The sequence below is a fragment of the Gymnoscopelus microlampas genome, assembly GCF_963454915.1.
Source record: "Gymnoscopelus microlampas genome assembly, chromosome: 22".
NCBI lineage: Eukaryota > Metazoa > Chordata > Actinopteri > Myctophiformes > Myctophidae > Gymnoscopelus > Gymnoscopelus microlampas.
Genome location: NC_139959.1, coordinates 33,949,921 through 33,973,545, shown reverse-complemented (window position 1 = coordinate 33,973,545; position 23,625 = coordinate 33,949,921). Strand labels below are relative to the sequence as shown.

At 42.0% G+C, this 23,625-nt stretch overlaps 3 protein-coding genes across 3 annotated transcripts in view; 1 reads left to right on the top strand and 2 right to left on the bottom strand.

Annotated features, from left to right (window-relative positions):
• Positions 1-11,645, bottom strand: part of pdcd6 (programmed cell death 6) — a 29,907-nt gene extending 18,262 nt beyond the window's left edge. The window contains exons 1-2 of the mRNA XM_084048035.1: positions 11,400-11,645; positions 3,775-3,836 (exon numbers count right to left, since the gene is read on the bottom strand). Of these exons, the coding sequence (XP_083904161.1) occupies positions 3,775-3,836; positions 11,400-11,521 (184 nt within the window). The 5' untranslated portion in view covers positions 11,522-11,645. The remainder of the gene's footprint in view (positions 1-3,774; positions 3,837-11,399) is intronic.
• LOC311038477 (serine/threonine-protein kinase RIO3-like) overlaps positions 1-23,625 on the top strand; it is a 354,170-nt gene that overhangs the window by 286,198 nt on the left and 44,347 nt on the right. The window lies entirely within an intron of this gene.
• LOC311038894 (perforin-1-like) lies at positions 14,341-22,721 on the bottom strand. The gene is made up of 8 exons (XM_084048520.1): positions 22,678-22,721; positions 21,994-22,246; positions 18,877-18,918; positions 17,901-17,990; positions 16,726-16,862; positions 15,437-15,935; positions 14,888-15,258; positions 14,341-14,755 (listed from the first exon to the last, which is right to left on the bottom strand). The coding sequence occupies exons 2-8, from the start codon at positions 22,237-22,239 to the stop codon at positions 14,551-14,553; spliced, it is 1,590 nt and encodes a 529-aa protein (XP_083904646.1). The 5' UTR covers positions 22,240-22,246; positions 22,678-22,721; the 3' UTR covers positions 14,341-14,550.

The window sequence follows — 23,625 nt, the reverse complement described above, 5'->3', positions numbered from 1 at the left end:
CGGATGGAGAACATGGCACACGCCATTAATTCAACCATTTGACACATGCAGAGCCATGCACGCTTAATGCTTTGTGTCTAACTGGGCAGAGTAGGAAAAACCCTACTGTTGACAGTAATAGTGCCACAGCCTCTCACACTAGCGGTGTTATTGTTGAGGGATCACAGTTGCACCAATCATCCAATTCCATCACACTTTTTGTACCAGCCTATTTCCCCAGCCGTTCCATGTCTCAGATCAAATCGAATTCTACAATACAGTCAACACGCTCCACACTGCAGGAGCTACTTTAGTGATTTCATTCAATAATGGTTGATGTTGTTATTATACAGTGGTCTTGGATCAGACTTGCAATTTCCTCACTAGAATTAAGGAGTGATTAATCCATTAAGACCGGGAACGCATCTGTGTGTCATCTTTAGATTTCTTTGTCCATTCAAAAATAGTAGATCTACAAGCTCATAGCGCGGCACTCTGTGTCGTGCTATGAGCTTGTAGAGCTGCTATTCAGAGCTTGATCTACTATTTTTGAAAAATCTTTTTTTTGCGCACATTTTTTACTCATGTTACAACTTCTGGGGGGGTCATATCTATTTTATCATATCATTTTGGGGGGCATTTGATATGAAAAAGTTTTAGAACCACTGATATTACAGCAACATTACAGTTTTTTCAAAAAAGTGTTAAAAAAAAAGATTTAGAAGACATTTGTAGAATCCCCAGAAGCAAAGATTTGAGTTACAAATGTTCACTTTAAATATATATTTAAAGACGGGGTGCCGTGATTTTCAGTGATCCCCGCCCCCTAAAACATAATCATCAGGTATTATGGTTATACTAGGAGGAAGATTTCTTTCAAAAAAGTGTACAGAAATTGTTAAAATTATGTTTTTATGTGGACACGCCTCCAGTTCATTAAGTATACCTGGTTCGCACCTCCTCCACCACCTTAGCACCACCCACCTGTCCTAGTCCCTCCTCCTCCTCATGCCCACACCTGTTGTGTTATGATAATGAGGGGGAGGGTATGTTTTTACTGTGTCACTAAAGCGCTGTTTTTCTATTGGCACGTTTGACCCTCAAGGTTTCAGCCTCCAGGTAGAAACTCAAAATAGTCAGAGAAGACATAAAACACCATAAAAACACCACCGGGGGGCTTAATGAAGTTCTATCAACCTCATAGACACATGAAAAACAGAAAAAGTGCAAAAACATGGCACCACCTCTTTAAAGATTTTAACGATTTCCCCCCCAAAAATAGCAGATCTACAAGCTCATAGCGCGGCACTCGAACTTCAACACTGAACAGCACACTCCAATTCCAATTCCTTTAGTATTTTTTAACGGCCAAAGAGTGCAGCAATGCTGAGAGGGATAGAGTGTGTAGGGGGGAGTCACAGGGAGGGCTGGCTCTATGAGGGGCAGCCCTACACATGGGTACAGACACATTCTGAAGCACTGCACCATCACCATTCACAACAGCTCATCACAAGGAGGGCGGGCAAAGTGTTGTTGATACTCCATCTATCTGGATCTTGTCACAAAACGTACCTCCATATTTTTTACATCATGTCTTTAATACTACACATATTAAATGCTTTTAGACACCAGGGCGTGACAGATAGATGATAAATGATGACGGAAATGTGAAATACTCGCTGGCGAATATCTGCTGTGTAGAGTTCAGAAACCTGCCTACCAGTGAAATTATCGATGAGGATTCCAAGGTAATAGAAACAGCCTTTCTCTTCTTGGAAAGTTACCATGCTCAAATAGAACTAGAAGCCATTGTTCTTGCGTCAATACAAAAGAAAATATAAAGTTTGAAATCTTGTATGAGATTACCAAACCTGCCTACCGATGATGTCACTGCTAAGCAGGTTTCTGAACTGTCCACAGCCCTCCTCTGAGACAGTGAGCAGAGAGAAATGGTGCCATCTTATAATGAGCATTAGCGCGGACCAATTATATAAAAGTTGAAAATGGGAGAAGTGGTCCTTTAAAGGGGAAGCAACATAGAAAGAAGTTTTCATATAGAGCACCGAAGTCTGACGTAATTTACGCATCCTACCTGGGTCACGTTTTTTTCTCCTCCATTCTGAATTCCCATAGACGTGTTTAATATCGCGTCGTATAAGAACTGTGTTCCGGAAAAAAACAAATGAGCACGGCGGTTTGACTCTTATGGATATGAAGCATCAACTGACGGCGAGAAAAAGCTAACGTTACCGCCGCCAAATGAATCCATCGATCATACCTGTAGCCTTTGGACAGTGTACTTTTCATTGTTCATTATACATTTGGATTTGTTGTTTGGCAGATTTTATGCCTCACTAGCGCACCACTCTATCCTGTAAAATCCTCAATGTTCATGTGTCCAAATAATAGTCTGTGATATATGTGGAACTGCCTTTTACACCAGCAGTGATACATCACACACTTTTTCACACAATTTCACTTTGAAAAGTTGATCGGTGTAACTTAAGTAAATATTGTTTCTGTCCCTACCAGTGAATATATATTTTTCTCCAAAGTCAACGCGACAGAACTTCTGGTATTTTTCACGAAGTGGATTGCTTGCCACTGCAGCTTTCAGGGCATATCTTCCTCTCCCAGACAGCAGAGACACACATTCGTTCCGAGTTATATATTACATTTAGTTTTCTGCCTCAAAGCCAAATGAAGCGTAGTATACCTGTGAGATGTGAGTGGCATTTGAGTAGTTTTTTTTACTCTCTCATCAGAACAGAAGTACAATCCTCACTCCTCAGTGTTCATAAATAGGCTATCTATTTTTCACTCAACAGTGTAAATGGAACCATTAAACCCTGTTTATCTGCCTATAAACCAAACATGTAGCCAACATGTGAGGTGTGACTGGTGTGTGTGTGTGCGTGCGTGCGTGCGTGCGTGCGTGCGTGCGTGCGTGCGTGCGTGTGTGTGTGTGTACAAGGAGGACACTTGAGCTTTGGAACGCCATATACCGCGACAGTTATGAAAAGGAAAAGGATTTCACGTCGTCATTGTAATAATAGTATACAGCCTATAGGGTTGGGTGACAGGTGGATAATGAACGTTTACACGCTCTACCGTCACTGTCTCTGACGTGCGGGCCAGGCTACTAGAAGTTCGGTCCGTCTAGTTTGATATATTTGCCTAGCTTTAATCGCTTGTCAGCCTGTGATGACGCTTCATGTCCCACTCCCTGTCCACAGCTTCAAAAACTGTCCCTAGTTTGCATGCATCCTGTGGCAGCGATAGTGAGACTTATTTTCTCGTCTCGTTCAGAAAGCAGGAAATGTCTCCATTGAAGCTATAACTTTTCACCTGCCCTGTATTGTGATAAAAATAAAACTCCACTCCTTGTTCTGATCACCGGCCATGCTGGGATAAAAATAAATCCCCAATCCATCCATTTTCTTCTGGGGTTTGACAGAGGATTGAAAGAGGAGAGTTACAGAGAGTAAAGACGTGTGGAAAGGAGATAACAGAGGACAGAGACACAGAGGGAACGAGGAGAAGAAAGGGAGGTAAGAAAGGATTGTGTCAAAACGGCATCTTTGCAAGAGACGGAGGCAAACAGACGGGCCGATGAAAGGGAGGGGGGGGAGACAGGAAGATGAAAAAGAGAGAGATGGGGAGAGACAGTACGTCCTAATTATGCGGGTGAGACAGAAGGACAGGAACAGTGACAGAGAAAGAGCTAGGGAGTTTGGGACAGTCAGAGAGAGAGACAGACAGACGGATAGTCAGACAGGCACATAGGATACATACCGTTTGATAAGGCCTGTTGAAGTTCTGAGTCTGATATCACACCACTCCTGTCCTTGTCAACCCTGCAGTGGAAAACACAGATGAGATACCAGCTACATTAATCTCTCTCTCACACACACACACACACAGTCACAATATAACAATCTAACATTTGCCTAATTACGCCCAGAGACGCATACATTCATTTACACGCACGCACGCACGCACGCACACACACACACACACACACACACACACACACACACACACACACACACACACACACACACACACACACACACACACACACACACACACACTCTCAGAATGTGTGTGACGACAATTATGTATATGTCAGACTATACAAGTATGTATAGTCTGACATATACATACTTGTCGTCACACACATTCTGAGTGTGTAACACACCCACAATAGATCCTAACTCGTGCATAAGTGTGCCCACAGGCTCTGGATGGGCAACGGACACGTGTCACTGATGGACATGCACAGAAAACACAGATATCATCTGACAATGGAGCCAGGGGATGACACTCGCCCACTGAAACCTCATCCTTCTGAGCTTGTTGTAAGGCTTTTAACAGCCCATTGAGAATGAATGAAGGTCTATGGCCAGGAAACACAAGGCAGCTTGTGCAGTCAGCACTCCCCTGAGACCGGTCAAAGGAGAGCGTGTGGTGCGCGTGCACGCGCATTCTAAGCCCCAGTGAAAGTTGAGAACCACACACATGGTGAGCCTTACTGTAAGTAATGTCGGTCTAGTGTAATTGTAATCTCATTGCGGCATCTTGAGAGGTGAAAAGTGAGAGTAAAGCTAACAACACCCTTTAGATGCTGTAGTGTTTCCCAAAGCCGGGCCCGCAGACCTACAGGGTTCCTGGAAGAAGCTAAATAGTCCCTAAGCCAATTGAGGCAAATCTTAGCATCACATCATGACTGTTTGCCTCACCGCTTTCACATTATTCAGTGTCTGTCGATAAAGATTTCTGTCATATGATCAGGGTAGGGCTGCCTGCAACTATCGATCATCTTCTTAGCGATTATTCTAGAATCTATAGAGATTGCCGACCGTTTTTCCGATTCATTGAATCATCGAGAAGTGCGGTTTTGGGGGATGTTTTCATATATCAACAAAACCAAAGCGAAAAACGTCTTGTCGTGGGGCAGCCCGTGCCCTATACACATTACTCACACACTGATTGAGGACATGTGGGCATGCACACACCACCCAGATGCGTCCAATCACTAATTGCACCACCAGTGACTTGGAAGTAACTCTTTGAAGTGACTGTAGTGCATGTTTCTTAAATATTCTGCATTTCATCTCAAGGACTGCAATGGTTTTAAATGTGTATTTATTGGAACTGTGGGAAGTCAATTGATTGTTGGTGGTCACCTGTTTCTCCTCTGCAGTGCTGGCACTCCTCAGTAGATTGGAGGGTGCCAAGTACTGTAGACTAGGAGGAGGGGTGTTTGTCTGGCTGTATTCAAGAGAATTATTATGTTGTCTTTTTGATTATATTGGTACCTAAAAATGTGACACATTTATGTTGTACAACATCCATTCAAGTGGTTGTATCAGTCATAGGCTATAGGGAACATGTGGTAGCATCCACTCCCTATAAGACGGAGGCTGCAGGGGCAGTGAATCAGTTGGACTTGAAGTACAAAGCTGTAAACACCTAGGGGAGAGCTGCCAGGGCCCTAGTGTAAGGGTGTCACCTGTTAAAACAGTTTCTTAGACCTGAGGCCGCTTCTAAAAATCTTCAAATCCGCTTCAAAATCCTAAAAAAAGAATCGAAAAAAAATATTTTAAAAATATTTTTCACGATTTTTCAAAAATAGCAGATCTACAAGCTCATAGCGCGGCACTCGGTGCCGTGCTATGAGCTTGTATATCTGCTATTTTTGAATAGCCAAAGAAATCTAAAGTGACAGAGATAAGTTCCAGGTCTTAAGGGTTAAGTTCTTCTTAGGTTGTTGTTCTTTAGTTTATCTTCGTGTTGTTTTCGTTTTCTGTATTTTGGAAAGTCTTATTTAGATTTTTGTTATTCAAGGCCTTCATTATTATTTAAGCTGCACTTGACTGTTAATGGAAGATATTTGAGGTAAAGTAAAAACCCCAAACTTGCATCTCTGGACATGTAAAAATGTTGGAGCCTTGGCCAATCGGTCACCTTAGCACTTCTAGTAGATGTTTAATAACCAACTAAATTGATTAATTTGACTAGCCACTTAAGCCCCCCTATTTTATAGTTGTCATACAACATATGTCATACAACATAATAGAGTACAGTATGTTGTCAAGTCAAGTTCCGGCTATGTATCTGAGGTATAGCTGGTTGACTAAAGCATGTTCCTGCTATTGTTGCCTGGTGTTTGAGGGTGAGTTATTTTAATGAGGCCCTTAGGGTTTTTATCTCACCTGCATGATCTGTATTTTCCTTTCCATCATTTGTTCTAGTTCGTATCACTCATGTATAAACATGAGTGAATAAATTAACTCAAACTTGATTTTGCTCAGAAAAAGCTAACACAACTGCAGAGAATCAGAATCATATATATATATATATATATATATATATATATATATATATATATATATATATATATATATATATATATATATATATATATATATATATATATATATATATATATATATATACACACATATACATATATATATTTTATTATATTTAATTTAACATTAATTTAAAAGTTAAAAATTGAATTTTAGGTCAGGATTTAGAAGGCGTTTTTAGAACCGTTTTTCGGCCCCAGGTCTAAATGGGAAATCATCCATGTTGACACCGTTGACTTAAGACCTTATTGTCTCACAAGGGGAAATGTATTTCTACAGCACTGTACTTACCAGACAACAATACATACAACAGCACACAATAACAGCAATAGACAGCAGTACACCCCTCAGGCCTATTCAGCTACGTCTGCTGTTTAGTTTAAGTAACTATGACTGCAGGTATCAAGCTTTTCCCAATTAAGCGAGCCCTTTTGCTAATTGCTTCCTCCACGTTCAGTACCAGCGCCCGGAGCGAGGTAGGGGTAGGGTATGGTGGTGATTGAGTGGGCATGTTATGTCCTGTGCCACTGAGATGGCAATGCGTGCAATGACAAACAAACAGAATGGCAATTGAACATTCGGTTCAATTGCCACTTTAAGTTTCATTTCACTTAGGCTACAACTTTTCACAAATGCATCTCAAGTGTGTTCTGTCTTAGCAACAAGACATTTCAGAGAAAACAATGTCCCTCAACTGTAACATCTTTCTCTCAGACCTAGAAACGTGGACGCTAAAATAACAGGCCCTCACAGTTATGAAATGTCTTAGTCAATCCACCAGTGACTCAGTTGTTCCTTAGCAACCGCCCCAGCCCAACCGGTCGACCTAAGAGAACGTTTAACAAACAGTGTTTGAATACCAAGACGGGGAGGGTGGAGGGAGGAGAGAAGAGAATGGGCAGGGCAGTAGACGCAGACGGGGGAATTCCCAAAGGAAAACACATGGCCGGGCCAGTGTTGACTGCGTGGGCTGTGGGTTTGAATCCCAGCAGTGGGAGTTTGTGTGCCGCGACGTCATCTCTCCCCACTATGTTTCTGCTTTTCTGTGCACTGTTGCACTTTTATGTGTGCAACCGACTCAGTGCCGGTTACCCTGCCTGTAACTTTTTCATGCATGAATAACGGTTCAAAGAAAAGGAGGGAAAAAAGTACAAGGAGGCCTAGCGACCAACCCAGTCGCTAGGCCTTGGGAAAAATAAATGGGTCCCAGCATGCCTCCATAAAGGGCAGCTTTGTGACATTGACGTTGAGAAGTGGTTAGGTAAATGCCGTCACAAGTGTGGGGCTACCCAACCTTCACCAAATACTGTTGGATAGACTCAGAGCTTTGTTTGTGTTTGTGTGTATTTCTCCTTTTCACTTCCCTACTCCCTCCATCCCTCCCTCCCTCTGGTAAAACTTCAGCTCACCAGTTTTGTTTTTACAAGCTACTGAAGATTGAAACTGAAAGTAAGTGCATCATTAAACTTCTCTTTTGCCTGGAGTGTGTAGGTAAGCCAACCATCTGTGTGTTGTGCATCAACAATGATGCTGTAAACACTTCCCCACAAAATGAGCGCGACAGCGTATGTCCTATTGATGGAGGCCATTATTTTAGTCCAACATTTCTATGTTTCACTTTTTCCTCTGTGGCAAACCGGTTGGAACATGTCTAACGGAACATAACCCCACCCCCCGCTCTACTTTTCCACATAAAGATGTTAGAAACTAAGCAAGGCTGCTATGCTTGGAAAAATAAAGACACTTTTTGGCTGGGTCTGCTTACACCAAGCACCTAAAGTTGAGAGGTTGTAAGCCTGAGCTGGTAAACGTCTACCCATACCTAAAAAAATATCTAATCTAATCTAATCCCTCTCAATCATCACTTATGTGTAATATACATGCTCTGCTATGACACCAAACAAGTTCTGGTCGCTACGTCACATTGTCCTCTGTGATCAAATCAGAGAATGATTCACTCTATTTTGACTGATAACACAATGAGAAAATCCCTTGTCTGTAAAATCCCACTCATTACCGTTGATCCATTCAAGGACAGACTAGAATGAATGAGTGGTACGTTTCATAGTTTTATTATGAAACACAACACCGTTTTCAATCCAGTGTGGCCATGGGTTCCTTACAACAGTGTAGTCGGCCTAAAGTAGCAGTCAAACAGTCCTGCAGTACACTGTGATGTTTGCGTACGGTTGCATTATGTGTCCATCTCTTATCTAACAATGTCTGCTATTGTTTGTGACTTGAGGCTCAGCGCTCTCAACTTCAACAATGTCACAACACATGCATGAAGAATGAGAATGACGATAACAAGTCATGTCAAAAAGAATTAGGCCCTGCAAACAGCATCATTGTTGAGTATTAATCATAACATGATTAATCATAACATAACAAAAAGAGAGACTTTTACAGGGAGAGACCAATGGCTTGTCCTGTTGGACACAATGCCTATGTGAAAATGTTAAATTGTTTATTTCATTAGCAATGATATGCAAAAATACCTTTAAAAGATTATAGTGTGAATTTATTACTGGCATTCTCATATTGAAATTATCGGTTAAAAATATCAAAAGATCTTTCTGATCTGGTCGACTGTCAAATAATGCCATGTCATGGAAACAAATCAGGCTTCAGGGACTGACAACATTGTTTACTAATGACTAGTACTGCCATTGTACTGTTACAAGCTGTTATTACACGGCTATTGACCCGGAACAGTGGTCAACAACACAACACAGAGTGTCAAGGCACATGAGGGTGACTTCTATTTCTGGTTTGTTGATTGTCATATGATGTGTAGTCATGGAGACAGTCATAAAGCATATGTAAGAAAGGGGAATCATTCCAAAGCATGACTCAGCCAAACCACCAATAAAATCATTAACATGTGGACTGGTGAGTGAGTCATATAAAGGTAGGTGTGTGAGAAAAAGAGAGCGAGAGAGCGAGGGGAGAGAGAGCTCTTTGTACATATGCTCTAGTGATTCTGATCACATGACTGAGGGAATTCCAGCACAGTTCTGCCAAACACTAAAGGGGATGCAGATGAGAAGGAATAATGAGGCTGTCCGCAGCACTATCCAATCTATTCTCTGTCCCTGCAGAGAGCTTGTGTGTGTGTGTGTGTGTGTGTGTGTGTGTGTGTGTGTGTGTGTGTGTGTGTGTGTGTGTGTGTGTGTGTGTGTGTGTGTGCGTGCGTGCGTGCGTGCGTGCGTGCGTGCGTGCGTGCATGCGTGTGTCTGTGATTCTCAAGAGAGATAGGTGTTCGTGTGAGACAGTTATGAGAGATCAAGGTTCGGTATGCCCTAGAGATGGTGAAGAGAGAGAGAGAGAGGGGGGAGAGAGAAAACTCTCCCTACAAATCAGTGTAAGCTTGGAGGAATACCCAATACCTTGGGACCGTTTTAGGGGCTGTGCCACCCATAACTATTTTGTATATGTTTTTTCAAGTCTTGCGACGCCTGCAGCATCTCAATTGTGTGAAAAAGCAAAGGAGCATGGTCTAAACTAATGATCCTCTGCAGTATTACATAAGTCTATAGCTTAATCCCAACAGTGGCAAAGCAACTTAACCAACCTACCCCCAACACACACACACACACACATACACACACACACACTCTTGCCTGGGACGACCTTCTTCCAGGCAGCTGATCTTGACACACTTCTAACTTCTGACGGTGGAGAAGTATAATTGCCTATAAATAGCTATAATACTGTACAAATCCCTTGTGACTGAGTCGGTGGTCACTACAGTAAAGGAGGAAGTAGTCATTTTGGTGGAGAGTCATCTTTGGTGTGGGACCTGCCCTGGTTAGACCAGACCAGTTTATCTGACTGAAGACCACAGGACAGTTCAGGCTGTTTGCATCACAGACTGTCTTCACTTCCACGAACTATGGTAACTGGTCTGCATTCCTGTGAGTGATTTTTGTGAGTGATAAGAACCAGCAGCCCACATAAACCCACGTATGTGCACTGATGTTTATTATTTCTAGTTTCTACAGAAGTTCGCGGTATAATTATATGCATCTACAACACTATGGCTACACTACACACACTGCTGCAGGAAGCCCTGAACCTCAAAAGGAAAGAATGAGCAATCACACACACAGTGTGTGTGTGTGTGTGTGTGTGTGTGTGTGTGTGTGTGTGTGTGTGTGTGGGTGTGTGTGGGTGTGTGTGTGTGTGAGAGAGTGTGAGTGTGAGTGTGTGAGAGAGACACGCGCGCACGCGCACACACACACACACACACACACACACACACACACACACACACACACACACACACACACACACACACACACACACACCATTTGAAATCTCCATAGTCTGTCTCAATAACCCCCCCCCTCTTTCCTTTCGCTTTCGTGAAGGGAAAGTTTAATGCTTATAACTGCGTAAAGGACAAGGAGACAAACCATGTCAAATGAACGCGGTTAACGGTCAAAAAATGCCCTACACAACATAGGCGGATTAGGAAGAAACGGGCCCCTGGGCCGAGACACGCAAAAGGCCCCCCCTCCCCCTTCCGTGGGTGCACGCGCGCGCACCCCCCTCCCGCGCACGCGAAGCGCGCGCGAAATTTTTGCGGTTAAATCTCGGTTAATAATGGAAATTAATAGGTTTTTTTTCGGTTAAAAACGTCTGTGCATGGCGGCAGATGGGCTAATATAATGCATGTTTTACCTATAACTTAAATACAAAGAAATTGTTCGGTTATATTGCGGTTAATAAGGGAAATTATTAGTTTTTTTTATGTTAAAATTGTTAAAAAAATATGTTAACATTTTTTTTTATAAAAAAAAAAAAGAGGCTCAAGCTCAGGGGCCCCCCTAGCTCAGGGGCCCCTGGGCCTGGGCCCAGTCGGCCCGTTGGGTAATCCTCCTCTGCTACACAAGCACAAAACAGCAGGTTTGTAATACGAAGTCATGACTTTACACGTAAGACAAGAGAGAGAACATGGAATGTGTTTTTTTTTTTAATGATATCCCACTCACAACAAGAGAGGAGGACATGGCATTTGGAATGTGTATTTGTACTCACCTCTGGAAGATATTCCACAGAAAAGCCTGGTCGGGCGGTTGTTGTTGCTGTGGTTGTTGCTGTTGCTGTTGTTGTTGTTGGTTCATATGCGGCTGGGCTCTGTACGGGCTGTGATATGCCATTATTACAAACAGAAAGGCTTCTTGTCTGTCAAATTCAATGAGAAGCGTCCGTTCTAACGGCTTCAATCTGTGACTGACTGCCACACTGCTGCTGCTCCTTCACTGACACATTCCTCTCCCCACCTCCTCCTCGCGCACACTGAGCGGCGTTGCCAGGTTCTGCGAGAGAAACAAGCAACCCAGGGGTCAGTTGCACCACCTCACACTAAAGTTCAAACTTAGCCTAGTTATAGCTTAAATGGCTTTTTAAAAAGCCATTTAACCCATTTAGCCGGGAAAGTATCTGTGTCATTTTTAGATTTCTTTGGCTATTCAAAAATAGCAGATATACAAGCTCATAGTGCGGCACCGAGTGCCGAGCTATGAGCTTGTAGATCTGCTATTTTTTGTTTTTTATGTGAAAATTTGTGCAAATCTTTAAATATGTATATATTTTTTTTAAATATATATTCAAAGATTTGCACACATTTTCACGATTTTTCAAAAAATAGCAGATCTTTTTCCTGCACATTTCTAAATAAAGTATTCAATCAATCAATCAATCAATCAATCAATCAATCAATCAATCAATCAAGTGTGAGTGTGAAGATCACTCTTTTCGCAACATCTATCCAAAAAGTAAAGGTAGTCCGAGACACAGATGTTTGACATTCGCCGGAAAGTAAAATGTATCCTACGGCGTTTAAATCGCTTATTAGTCAGCCTGTCTGCCTGTGCCACGTGGAGGTCCATTCAGCTGTTCTTATCAATGATGGACAAAACCTCCTAACTCCAAAAAGTATGACGCCTAAAAAGCTTTAAAAAAGCTTTTAGAAACAAGCCCAAAATAAGCAACTACACTTTAGAAACAAGCCCAAATAAACAACTACACTTTAAAAACAAGCCAATAGTACACAATAAGCAACTACACTTACAAGCCCAAATAAACAACTGCACTTTAAAAAACAAGCCAAAAGTCGCTTATAATAAGCGGACATGGCAACACTGCTCCCCACCCATAGTCCCCACCTCGCACACACACACTGAGGCGTGGTGGACGTCATTACGCCACACAGTGATAGCGAGAGAGGGGCGCGGTCACGTGGTGTATTACTGAACGCCTTCCGAAAATAGCCAGATAAACAAGCTCACAACGCGTCGTTTCCGAGACCCGCTGTGAGCTTGTAGATCTGGCTATTTTCGGCCTCGCGACACGACACCGTCGGGTTATGAAATGAGACATATCCCTCATCACTTCCCCATAAGATACGTCATCATTACCTAGTACCTACACTTACACACATCCTGGAGAACAGACATGCTTAGGCCTATCTGTACAATCTTTAGTTTGAAACATTATTAAACGTTACTAGCCTATCTACTACACTATATTTACAACAAATGTATTTGTTGTAAATTTGTATGTTGTTTATAATTATATTTCCTTTGTTGTTTAAACTAAGGGATATTTCTCTTTCAAATAAAAAAAAACATAAATGAAAAAAGTAAAAGAAAAATCACAGCCTCATGCATTATATTTTTTTATGTTTGTTTTATTTGAAAGTGAAATATCCCTTTAGTGTGTAAAATATATTTGTTTTGTTAATGAAAATAAACAAGAAACCCCCCCCACAGCCCTGGGCCCCTGGCTTCACCCGCATGATTTTGGAAGTCAGTCATCATAGCCAATCGGAAGGTAATATGAAAAATGTTCTGTATCACACATGACTACAGAGATAATGTGTGCGGAGTTACCTGTTTTTGACATAATCTATATGAGTAGTAGCAAAAAGTGTGGACAATCTTGTCAGCCGTGGCCTATAGGGGAGGTTGCGTCATGATCTAAGTAGTTTTTTTTTTTACTGTATGACTTACGGTTCAAAAGTTATAGGCCAAAATGTGAAACACTGATTTCACACTGATTGGTGGGTGCCTGAGATTAGCCGTTCATAGCCACATACAGAGGTGAAAACGTCTCCAGCCTTTTCCTTAGGCCGTCCTGCCTAACAATAAATACAACTCAAATCGTATATGTTGTGAATGAAAGATACATTCATTTAGGAATAGCAGTCAACATTTTTCCATGTAGCACAACAGCACACAGAAGCCAAACCATTTACACAAGTCCGTCTCTTTTTCCTCTCATCCACTTGTTCCTCTTTTTCCTTTTTCCTTTTCTGTCCATCTCATTTGTTTTCTTTTTTCCATCTATTTGCCCTATTCCTTCCTTTCTCTGAAAACAAGTTTTACAACTTTGAAAACCTCTTTTAAACTGAGTAAGGCCTAAGATTTTAATCTGTACGTTACCATTTCATTGCTGTTAAATAAATATAAATGAGAATAAAATAAATGCTGCTTGCCATGGCATGGTTGAACTGACTGCTACAGGGGATATATCATGTACTGTCCAGACAGGGGCCCACATGAACTCTAATGTCCCTATTCTATGCATATCGTAATAGGCAAACATTTGACAAAAATACACAAAGATTTGGCAAGATAGCCAGTCTACAAGATGAGAGTGTGTTTATAAAGTGTTATAAACACATGGACCCTAGTGTCCTTATTCTGGGGGCGAACTAATAGCTCACAAAGTGTTGCAATGTTATATGAGCTTGTAGATAAGCTATTTTTGGTGAAAAGATTTGGGTGTAGAGGGAAAAAAGGAGGGGACCTAAAACAGCAGCCTGTGAGTTCCAGTAGCTTACATACCACCATGCCTGGTTTTAAGAGCATCATTTTGCTCTTGTGTTTTAATCACAACTGGCTGCAGCACAAATCAGTCACCAAATCAAATCAAACTTTATTTTATTAAAGCACATTTCATATAGCAAGTGCAGCTCAACATGCTTCACAGAGAAGAAGAATTAAAAAGAAAAAGAAGAAACAAAAAATGTAAATACATTCAGCACTTTCTACCTGGCATCAGTATTTTAGACATGTAATTATAGTCAAAATTCTTTAACAGAGACAAAAAAAGAAGCAGAATTGGCCGATATAGTTCACAACACGTCACATCACAACATGTTGTGAGCTTGCAGATGGTCAATTTACTCCGGCGAGGCAGCATACTGCTCGCACCATGTCCCCTGAAGGCTGGGGCCACACTCCGCGCTGATCTTCACAGTCAGAGTACCATGATTCAGTTTGAACGTCTTGTAAACGTTCAGACCTCGGGTGGGTGTGTCAGCTCCCTTGCCGAGAAGTCTGTCGAACCACATCGTGTCTTGGTCCCAAACCTCGAAACACAGCAAGCTGGTGGAGAAAGCAGGAGTAGGATGTCATTTTCAACTTTCACTGATGGAAACACAACATCTTTCATATCTTACATTTTTATTGTTGGCCAATATACTTTATCATATCACGTTTGCACCCTGACTGACTTACGTCTTGTTCGCCAGGTCCACGGTTCCGATGTTGAACTGTTCATTCCAGCGTGGGAAATCGTCGTTGTTGATCGTCCTTGTTTGAAAGCCCTGGGTGCCGTATGACACCTTGACGTAGCCGTCCGTCTTGGTTGTAATGTCTCCATACAGGGCCGAGCCGTTGACCACTGTCACACTCAACTGGGCCACGCCTGGCCTTTCGGGGCAGCAGTCAGCGTTCACCATACGGTGATTGCTGCAATGGCACGCGCAGTTCTGGTTCTGTTGGCCAACAGAGCAGCGGGAGCGACACTGTAGTGACACATCGCTGGATCTGATGTAATCTCTGATGGCGGCTCGCAGTCTGGACTTCAGTGTGGGGTGGTCCACGACCTACAATGACGAGGATGACAGGTTCTTTTCTGAAAATGTTTTATTGTCCTATGGCGTTTAGAAAGCAGGACATTTGTGTGTCCTGCTTACAACAGAGTACATCTAAATGATCAAAGGCAGTGTATTTTACTTTACACATCTGTTAACCTCCTACATAAAAAATAACTCGGTCTCTCACCAGATAGTGTAGGGGGCTCAGTTCGTAGGACACCACTCCTGGGATCCTCTCGAGGGACGTGAGCCATTTATCGTAGCCCTGTCTGCCATTGGGGTTGAACAGGAGGTCACCAACCTCCCGGCCCCCCCCCTGAACCTCAGTGACCCGGTCTGAGAAGGAAGCACCGAAGCTCTTGGTCATTTTCAACTTCTTGCTCTGCAGCTCACAGTATTCTGCTTCAGGGCTGACGGTGACTCCCTTGATGGTCGCACTGGCCTCGGCTTCCAGGCAGTCTCTGACAGTGCGGGTGTCGAGGCCGCTCAGGGCCGCCTTGCAGGTGCGTACGGCGGTGGTGGAGCGCACGCGACCCCCAAGGTGAACCCTGCGGACGAAGTGGGTGCCGTAGACAGAGATGAAGTGCTGGAAGGCGGAGGTGTTATTATGGTCAGAGGAGTGAGCGAGGTGCAGCAGTGCGGCGTTCAAGTCTTTGCTCGGTGGTGGTTGCGCCTGAAGACGGAAACTGCGGATCATAGAGGAGAATGGGGCCACGGAGAAGTCGTTACAATACATTTGAAAAAAACTGAATTTCACCCTGAATTGTAGCTATAGGCTCTATGCACAGCAGCCATATTATCACTTCCTTCACAGGTGTGTACCAATGATACTAATGAAGGCTCTGTTCCATTTAGTCTAGCACAGTGGTTTCCACGACCCCCATAACTCTGAGAGTGTACAAATGGAACCAAATGGACCCGTAAGGGTCCATTTGGTTCCATTTGTACACTCTCAGAATTACACACCAGTAAGGGGCCATTTGGAAGCCCATGAGGGTCCCTGGACCCCAACTGTAGATATGCACAATATCAGCACCCTGACTCTGACTGTTTGACCAGAATGGAACAGAGCCTTCATTAGTATCATTGGTAACACCTGTGAATGTCTTCATAATATGGCTGCTGTGAATAGAGCCTATTGTGCAGCAATGGTCAGGGCCAGGCCTTTTGGAAGTGAATGTGGAAAAGGGATTAAAATGATGTATTATTTCTTTATATACAATTCTGAAATTCACCACACTGCATCTATCATGATATGAAAATGCTGTAGATATTTACAGTACTGTTTACAGTAAAACATTTTGATGCCAAGTTGGCTCAAACATGTGGACCTGTTTGCTTGTGTGGGAAGGCAGATTTCCTAATTATCTTTAAACTAACTAAATCTGATGAACAAAATGATTATGTCAGCATAAAGTCAAACGTTAATGTGTTGAACCTGTACTTTAGACAGTACGGTACATTGTTAGTACTGACCTGTAGTACTGGCATTTGAACTCATGGGAGGCAAAGGAGAACTTGTCATTTTTGGAGTGAATGCGGGCAAACTTTGAGGACTTGGATTGTGTTCCTACGAGAGGCACATCACCAGGGCCTGAGAATCCGAGGCCAACCTTAATCATGAAAACAATGATTATCCTTTAATAAACCTATGGAGACAGGCTCTATAGTCAAAGGAAAGAACAGCGTTATACACATATAGCTACAATCCGTGAATAGGCTCTATGCACAGCAGCCATATTGGAAAGAAATTGGGCCTCTTCTTACTTCCTTCACAGGTGTTACCAATGATACTAATGAAGGCTCTGTTCCATTCTGGTCAGGGTGCTGATATCGTGCATGATGGCTCACTAGAAACACTCCATTTTGGTTCCTAAATGGCCCCTTATGGTGGGGGTCTTATTACGGGTCCATTTGGTTCCATTTGTACACTCTCAGAGTTATGGGGGTCCTTGAAAGTAAGATAACCACTATGCCACACTAAATGGAACAGAGCCTTAATTAGTATCATTGGTAACACCTGTGAAGGAAGTAAGGAAGGGGCCCAATTCATTCCCAATATGGCTGCTGTGCATAGAGCCTATTTGATGTCCTCTGCTGACAGAGAGAGGTAATTGCAACAGTGTCCGTACAGTAATGATGACTCACACTGCTTCAAATAGCTCTCTTGACATGTATCACCTAGTCAGTGTCCTATAGTACCTGACAACATTATTGAAATTCCTCAGATGAGTAGGGAGACCTCCAACCACAGCAGATGTGCTCGTTATATGGTATGAATACTCTTCCAAACAGATTGGTTAAAATATCATTTTAAAATTAATCCTGGATTGTAGCTTTAAAGGGGATTGGATGAAATTGGTATCCTGACCTGAATATGTATTTTCTGTTTATTAAGACAGGGGACCCCTGTTACTGAACAAACACTCTAAATTGCAATTACGGTATTACTGTCAGAATATGGAGCTTTAAAGTTTTAACAATAATCTTTTTGTTTGAACCAAAAGATATCACAGCACCTTTGAGGATACATTTAAACAATGGTTACCAATGCTAATGCTGACAGACAAAAGATATGTCAGAAGAAAGAGTGGAGAAGACAATTCAAGATCAACAATAATTGTAAAAACACACAGAGACATCAGACTAACCTTCCAACTGTCTCCCAGAGATTCACTGGTATCCTTCAAGACGGCCTGGCTGGATTCTAACATCTTACTGCTCAGACTGTCACAAAGCACCTGAAACCAGACAGAACCACACGTAATCATTTTCATCCAAGTGTGTGAACCAACTGATCGATTGAACTGTGTTTACACCCATTTTAAGCACCACATATCATTTACAGTCTTGTCACCACAAAAATGTCACTGCGAATCGCAAAAAAAAAAATGAAACTGGATGTTTTTTAAATCCCAAAAACATTTCTAGAGGCTGACCATGTCGACTCAATCCATTTTTTTTTCAACAAATAGGCTCTATGCACAGCAGCCATATTGGAAAGAAATTGGGCCTCTTCTTACTTCCTTCACAGGTGTTACCAATGATACTAATGAAGGCTCTGTTCCATTCTGGTCAGGGTGCTGATATTGTGCATGTTGGCTCACTAGAAACACTCCATTTTGGTTCCCAAATGGCCCCTTAAGGTGGGTGTGTAACTCTGAGAGTGTCACGGGTCTATTTGGTTCCATTTGTACACTCTCAGGGTCATGGGGGCCTTTTAAAATAAGACAACCACTATGCCACACTAAATGGAACAGAGCCTTAATTAGTATTATTGGTGACACCTGTGAAGGAGGTAAGGAAGGGGCCCAATTCATTCCCAATATGGCTGCTGTGCATAGAGCCTATTGTGTTGTTAATTTACTAAGTCGTAATTCCAGTGTATTAACTTGTATATCAACCTAAATTGAACCTAAAGTATTAAAACCTGACACACACGTATTACACATTAGGCATTATGAAGCCTTTATAATTACTTAAATGTCATGTCATAATTAATGTCAGCATGTGTTGTTTGGCCATATTGGACAGACGGGACAGACATTTACATCTCCAGAGCCTAAATCCCTTCATAGAAATTGTCATCCTAAATAAAGTAAAGGAGTGAGGTGTGTGTCTACTGACCTTGACGCGCCAGTCCCGGACAGATACTGGGAGCTTCTGAGTCTGATTTAGGAGGAAGAGTTGAGTCAGCATGTCCCATGGTTGGAGTGATGGACAAGAAAGAAAGGAACAACAAATATGCAGTGGTGGAAAGTAACCAAGTACATTTACTTAAGTACTGTACTTAAGTACAATTTTGAGGTATTTGTACTTTACTTGAGTATTTCCAATTTCCAATACTTTTACTTCTACTCCACTACATCTCAGAGGCACATATTGTACTTTTACTCCACTACATTTACTTGAAAACTTTAGTTACTAGTTACTTTTCAGATATAAACTATGATATAATGAAACATACATGAACCACTTTAGCCCTATTTTATACATAGGCTATTTGAAAATAGCAGATCTACATGCTCACAACGCGTCGCATCGCGACGCGTTGTGAGCTTGTAGATCTGCTATTTTCAAATATTTAGTACTTTTACTTTTGATACCAATACTTTTGTACTTTTACTCAAGTAGAATTCTGGACTTTTACTTGTAACAGAGTATTTTTATATTGCAGTATTGGTACTTTTACTTAAGTAAAGAATTTGAGTACTTTTTCCACCACTGCAAATATGTTAATTAAAAGCCATAAGTTAAATCAGTGGTTCCAAACCTTTTCTGGATCAGGGCCCTCTTGAAAATCTTGAAAGCGTTTACGTCCCACCCATCTGACCACTTAACACGGCAGCCAATTGGCTGCCATGTTAAGTGGTCAGATGGGTGGGCCATGTGCATTTTCAGAGCATATTTATTTGAATGATCAATCGATCAATTTTGCTCCAGCTTGGATCAATGGAACTAACGTTAAAATAGCCGATCTACAAGCTGCGACGCATTGTGAGCTTGTAGATCGGCTATTTGAGTATAAATCAGGTATTATAACGCGTGAATAGTGAATAGAGCCTATTGTTGTAATTATAAGGTTGCCGGTTCTTGATCTATAATTTCGTCACCTTCCTAAACGAATGGCCTAAGTCATTTTATTTCAGTTTTCAAGTTTCAAGTTTTTCAGAAAAGAATAAAAAACTGATCCAAAACAAAACTATATGATATTTCTTAATCATTTCACCCAAAACGTTTATAACAAATTATGACTATTAACATAAAAATAACGCTGTCTGTCAGTTATGTAACATAAGAGATTTAAATAGGTTTATTAAACCTGACTTAGGCCAAAGGATGTACAGATTCTTTGCAGACTAAGTCATAAACAAGTATGACCAAAGTCATAATAAAGCCGCATGTGCCAGGCTTTTTGGCCCCAATCTTTTCATAGACCTGATTACTTGTTTTTTGGATTGCTTGTTTCTCTCGCCAAACCTGGGAACATTTAGCGTCGCAAATTAAGGCTCTAAAGTTTTTTATATAAGTGGTGGCAACATTTTGTGACACCACACGGGTCTTCCCAACAATAGCTAAGATTGAAGTCAGTGTGAACATGGGCAAATAATAACTTAATAAGCAAACTAGGTCTAATGAAGCACGCTAGCATTTAGGCTAACCCTCCTGGGCTGAAGCTGTCTCCCTTTCTCTCTCTCTCTGCTGTGTAACTCCGTGCGTTGCCTTGTTGTGATGTTCGTCCATGCTGGCCCCTAATAGACAGGTTTCCTGTTAGTAAACATGAGAGGATATGACCGTGCAGATCCGGGGGTAGCCTATAGAGGGCGCCATTACACGCAGCAGCTCTGGTCAAATGTCCATTCATAAAATAAATGATCTTCACCGGGTTTAATGAAAGTAGATTACATTATGCAGTTTGTAATACCTTGTTTACTCAATAAAAATGATTTGTCGGGAAGTTGGATCTGTTTGTATATAATAGCAGCATTATGCCTATTATGCCTATAATAGCAGAATTATGGCTATCTAACTCCCGAACATAACAACAGAGTGAACGGCGCAACAATTCGTTTTCCCCGAGCATGCGCAGATTGCGCATTCTGCTCTGTGATGACGTCGCGCGGAAATCCGTCTATATGGTGTGCTTCCGGGTGGATAGACCTAACTAACAATGAGGATCGTTCTGATTGGTTCCCTTCCCAACTAGTCCCTCAAAAAGAGTAATTCTGATTGGATCTCTTCTCCATTCGTCCCGCCCTAACATTTTCGTCTCGTCTAATTCGTTGACTAACGTGTCCATTACATTTTCGTCTCCCCATTGGCTTAAAAGGGGAGCTTAAAAACAGGGAATTGTGATGGACAGCCAGGACAGCCAATGACACTCAGGTGTCGACACTTTTTACTCAGGTGTCGGAAAGAGACTGGTGCTGTTTACAGAGCCGCTCGCTAGCGCATGCGGCTAAAAACATGTGACTTAGGCCAAAAAAATAATCCTATTTTGGCCCAAGTCACACTAGGGAGATAGATCATTATACTAAAAGCGGTGGGAACATTATGATCCTTTTCAATTAGGAGATAGTCGATTTTACCAGAGGTGACTTAGGCAAAAATATAATTTTCCTCAAAAAATGACTTTGGCCAGAGGTCTTCAACAGGGGGTCCGGGACCCCTAGGGGGTCCTCAGAGTTACTACAGGGGGTCCGGTCTTTGTGTGATTTTTACATTAACCACTTCAACCAAGCATTCCTATTCTGAGGAGAACTTTAGCCAAAAATAGCAGATCTACAAGCACACAACGCCTCGCGCTGCGAGCCGCCATGCGCTTGTAGATCTGCTATTTTCGGCAAAGTGGTTTAGTATAGGGGGGAAAAGTGCAGAGTACAGAGTGAAAGGTCAGGTATACTAAGTATTGTTTAAGTGCACGGTTAAATGTCTGGAAATACACGTTAACATGAATCCAACATGATAGTGCTGTGAAACAAGTCTATGAAGCTGCCTATGAAATCTATGAAAAAATAAATATTCGATACAATATATAATGGGGGTCCCTGCTTTATCTGGCTCTCAGCCAAGGGTTCCTTGGCCTTGAAGACCTCTGACTTAGGCCATTAGTTCAGGAAGGTGACGGTTTAGAAATGTTTTGAATATTTGGCACAAAGTATTTTTTTGATGGGGGCACCTGGCCAAATACATATTAATGTGGGGGTCTTTGACATGGAAAAAGAACCACTGCAGCATAGTGACCTTGTTGAGCAGATGGTTTTTACAGATGGTACATTTCCCCTCGTGTCCTCCGACCATATAGCCCTGGACTTCCACCACGCTGGCACCGGTGGTCTGCAGCTTCACCACGTCAAAGCCCTCCCCGACCAGGTTGTGACCCGGGACAAACTCGGTCATCAGACACTCTTCGACCGAGCCTGCGTAGCAGCCCAGAGACGGAGGAAGGAAGAAGAGCAAGAGGAGGAGGGGGAGAGGGTGGCGGGGCATTGTTGAGCTGGAAAAGACGACAAGACAAAAAGAATGCCTGAAGAGTTGGTATGAAGTATAATGAGTCGTCCTCACCAAGGTTATTATAGTTTTGCATTTTCAATAGCTTAAAATTGTATTTCATTTTTACTTTAAATTTCAGTTTGGTTTTATTAGGGTTTAAAGCGGGTTTGCTAGTTTTGTGTGGTTTTTAGTTTTTGAAAATGTTTAGTTTTATTTTATAGTTTTTGAGTTTTAGGGTTAGTATTTTGTAATGAAAATGAATGAAATAATTTGACACAATTCTATAAGCTAGCCCAACCCTCAACACGACGAGAAAGCCATGAATATGTTTCTCTTAGAAATGTTGAATACAACAAACTATTAATGGAATAACAATTAATATGAAATGATAAAATGGCATAAAATAAGTCAGACTCAACGTGTGTTGTGACTCACCTAGAGGACTTGGTTGGCTCCTTTAAGGATGGTGACTGGTGAGTTTGACAGAGGTGGCAGGTGACAGTTGATGGAGAATCCAGTGGAGATAAAGACCTGAAGATGGCTTTATGTATAAAGAGGAGGGGCTCTCTCTCTCTCTCTCTCTCTCTCTCTCTCTCTCTCTCTCTCTCTCTCTCTCTCTCTCTCTCTCTCTCTCTCTCTCTCTCTCTCTCTCACACACACACACACACACACACACACACACACACACACACACACACACACACACACACACACACACACACACACACACACACACACACACACACACACACACACACACACACAATGCACTGGCACTTAGATCTGGAGCTGCTCAGGGCTTGTTTCCATTGTGGTCTTATGTATTCAATTCATCAACACATATAAAGACATCCAATACTATACAATAAATCGTCAATACTAGCAGTAAAAGTATTTACAGAAAAACAGTGGTGGGTCATTTATTTTGGTAAGCTAGAAGACTTGTCTAGGTCCAGGTTGCAAATTACAACTGGACCTAGACAAATGTGAGGATATACTGATAGGGATCAGTAAAGCAGTAGTTCTCAAAGTTTTTCATTTCAAGGACCCCCAAATTGACACTTATTTAGCCCGCGGACCCCCATTTGAAAAGATAAGCCAGGGACCCCCATAAGAGAAGGTTTTTATGGCTCTCTAGCAGTGATTCTCAACCATTTTAACTTCAAAGGACCCCCACTTTGACATCCATTAGGCTACGGACCCCCATTTAATTGCATTTCTATCTCTACCCCAATTCATATTGTAAAATCAATGTTAATTTAACTCTGAGAGTGTCCAAATGGAACCAAATGGACCTGTTAGTAACTCAGAGTTACAGACCCATAAGGGTCCATTTGGTTCCTATCCATCATTTAGCTGGGGACCCCTGGAACCCCCTCAAGT

Coding starts and splice junctions, on each gene's coding strand:
- LOC311038894 (XM_084048520.1), bottom strand. CDS start 22,239: ATGCCCCGCCACCCTCTCCCCCTCCTCCTCTTGCTCTTCTTCCTTCCT. Junction 15,936..16,725: donor TTCAAATGCCAGTACTACAG/GTCAGTACTAAC, acceptor TATGATCCGCAG/TTTCCGTCTTCAGGCGCAAC. Junction 15,259..15,436: donor TGAGCCCCCTACACTATCTG/GTGAGAGACCGA, acceptor TCGTCATTGTAG/GTCGTGGACCACCCCACACT.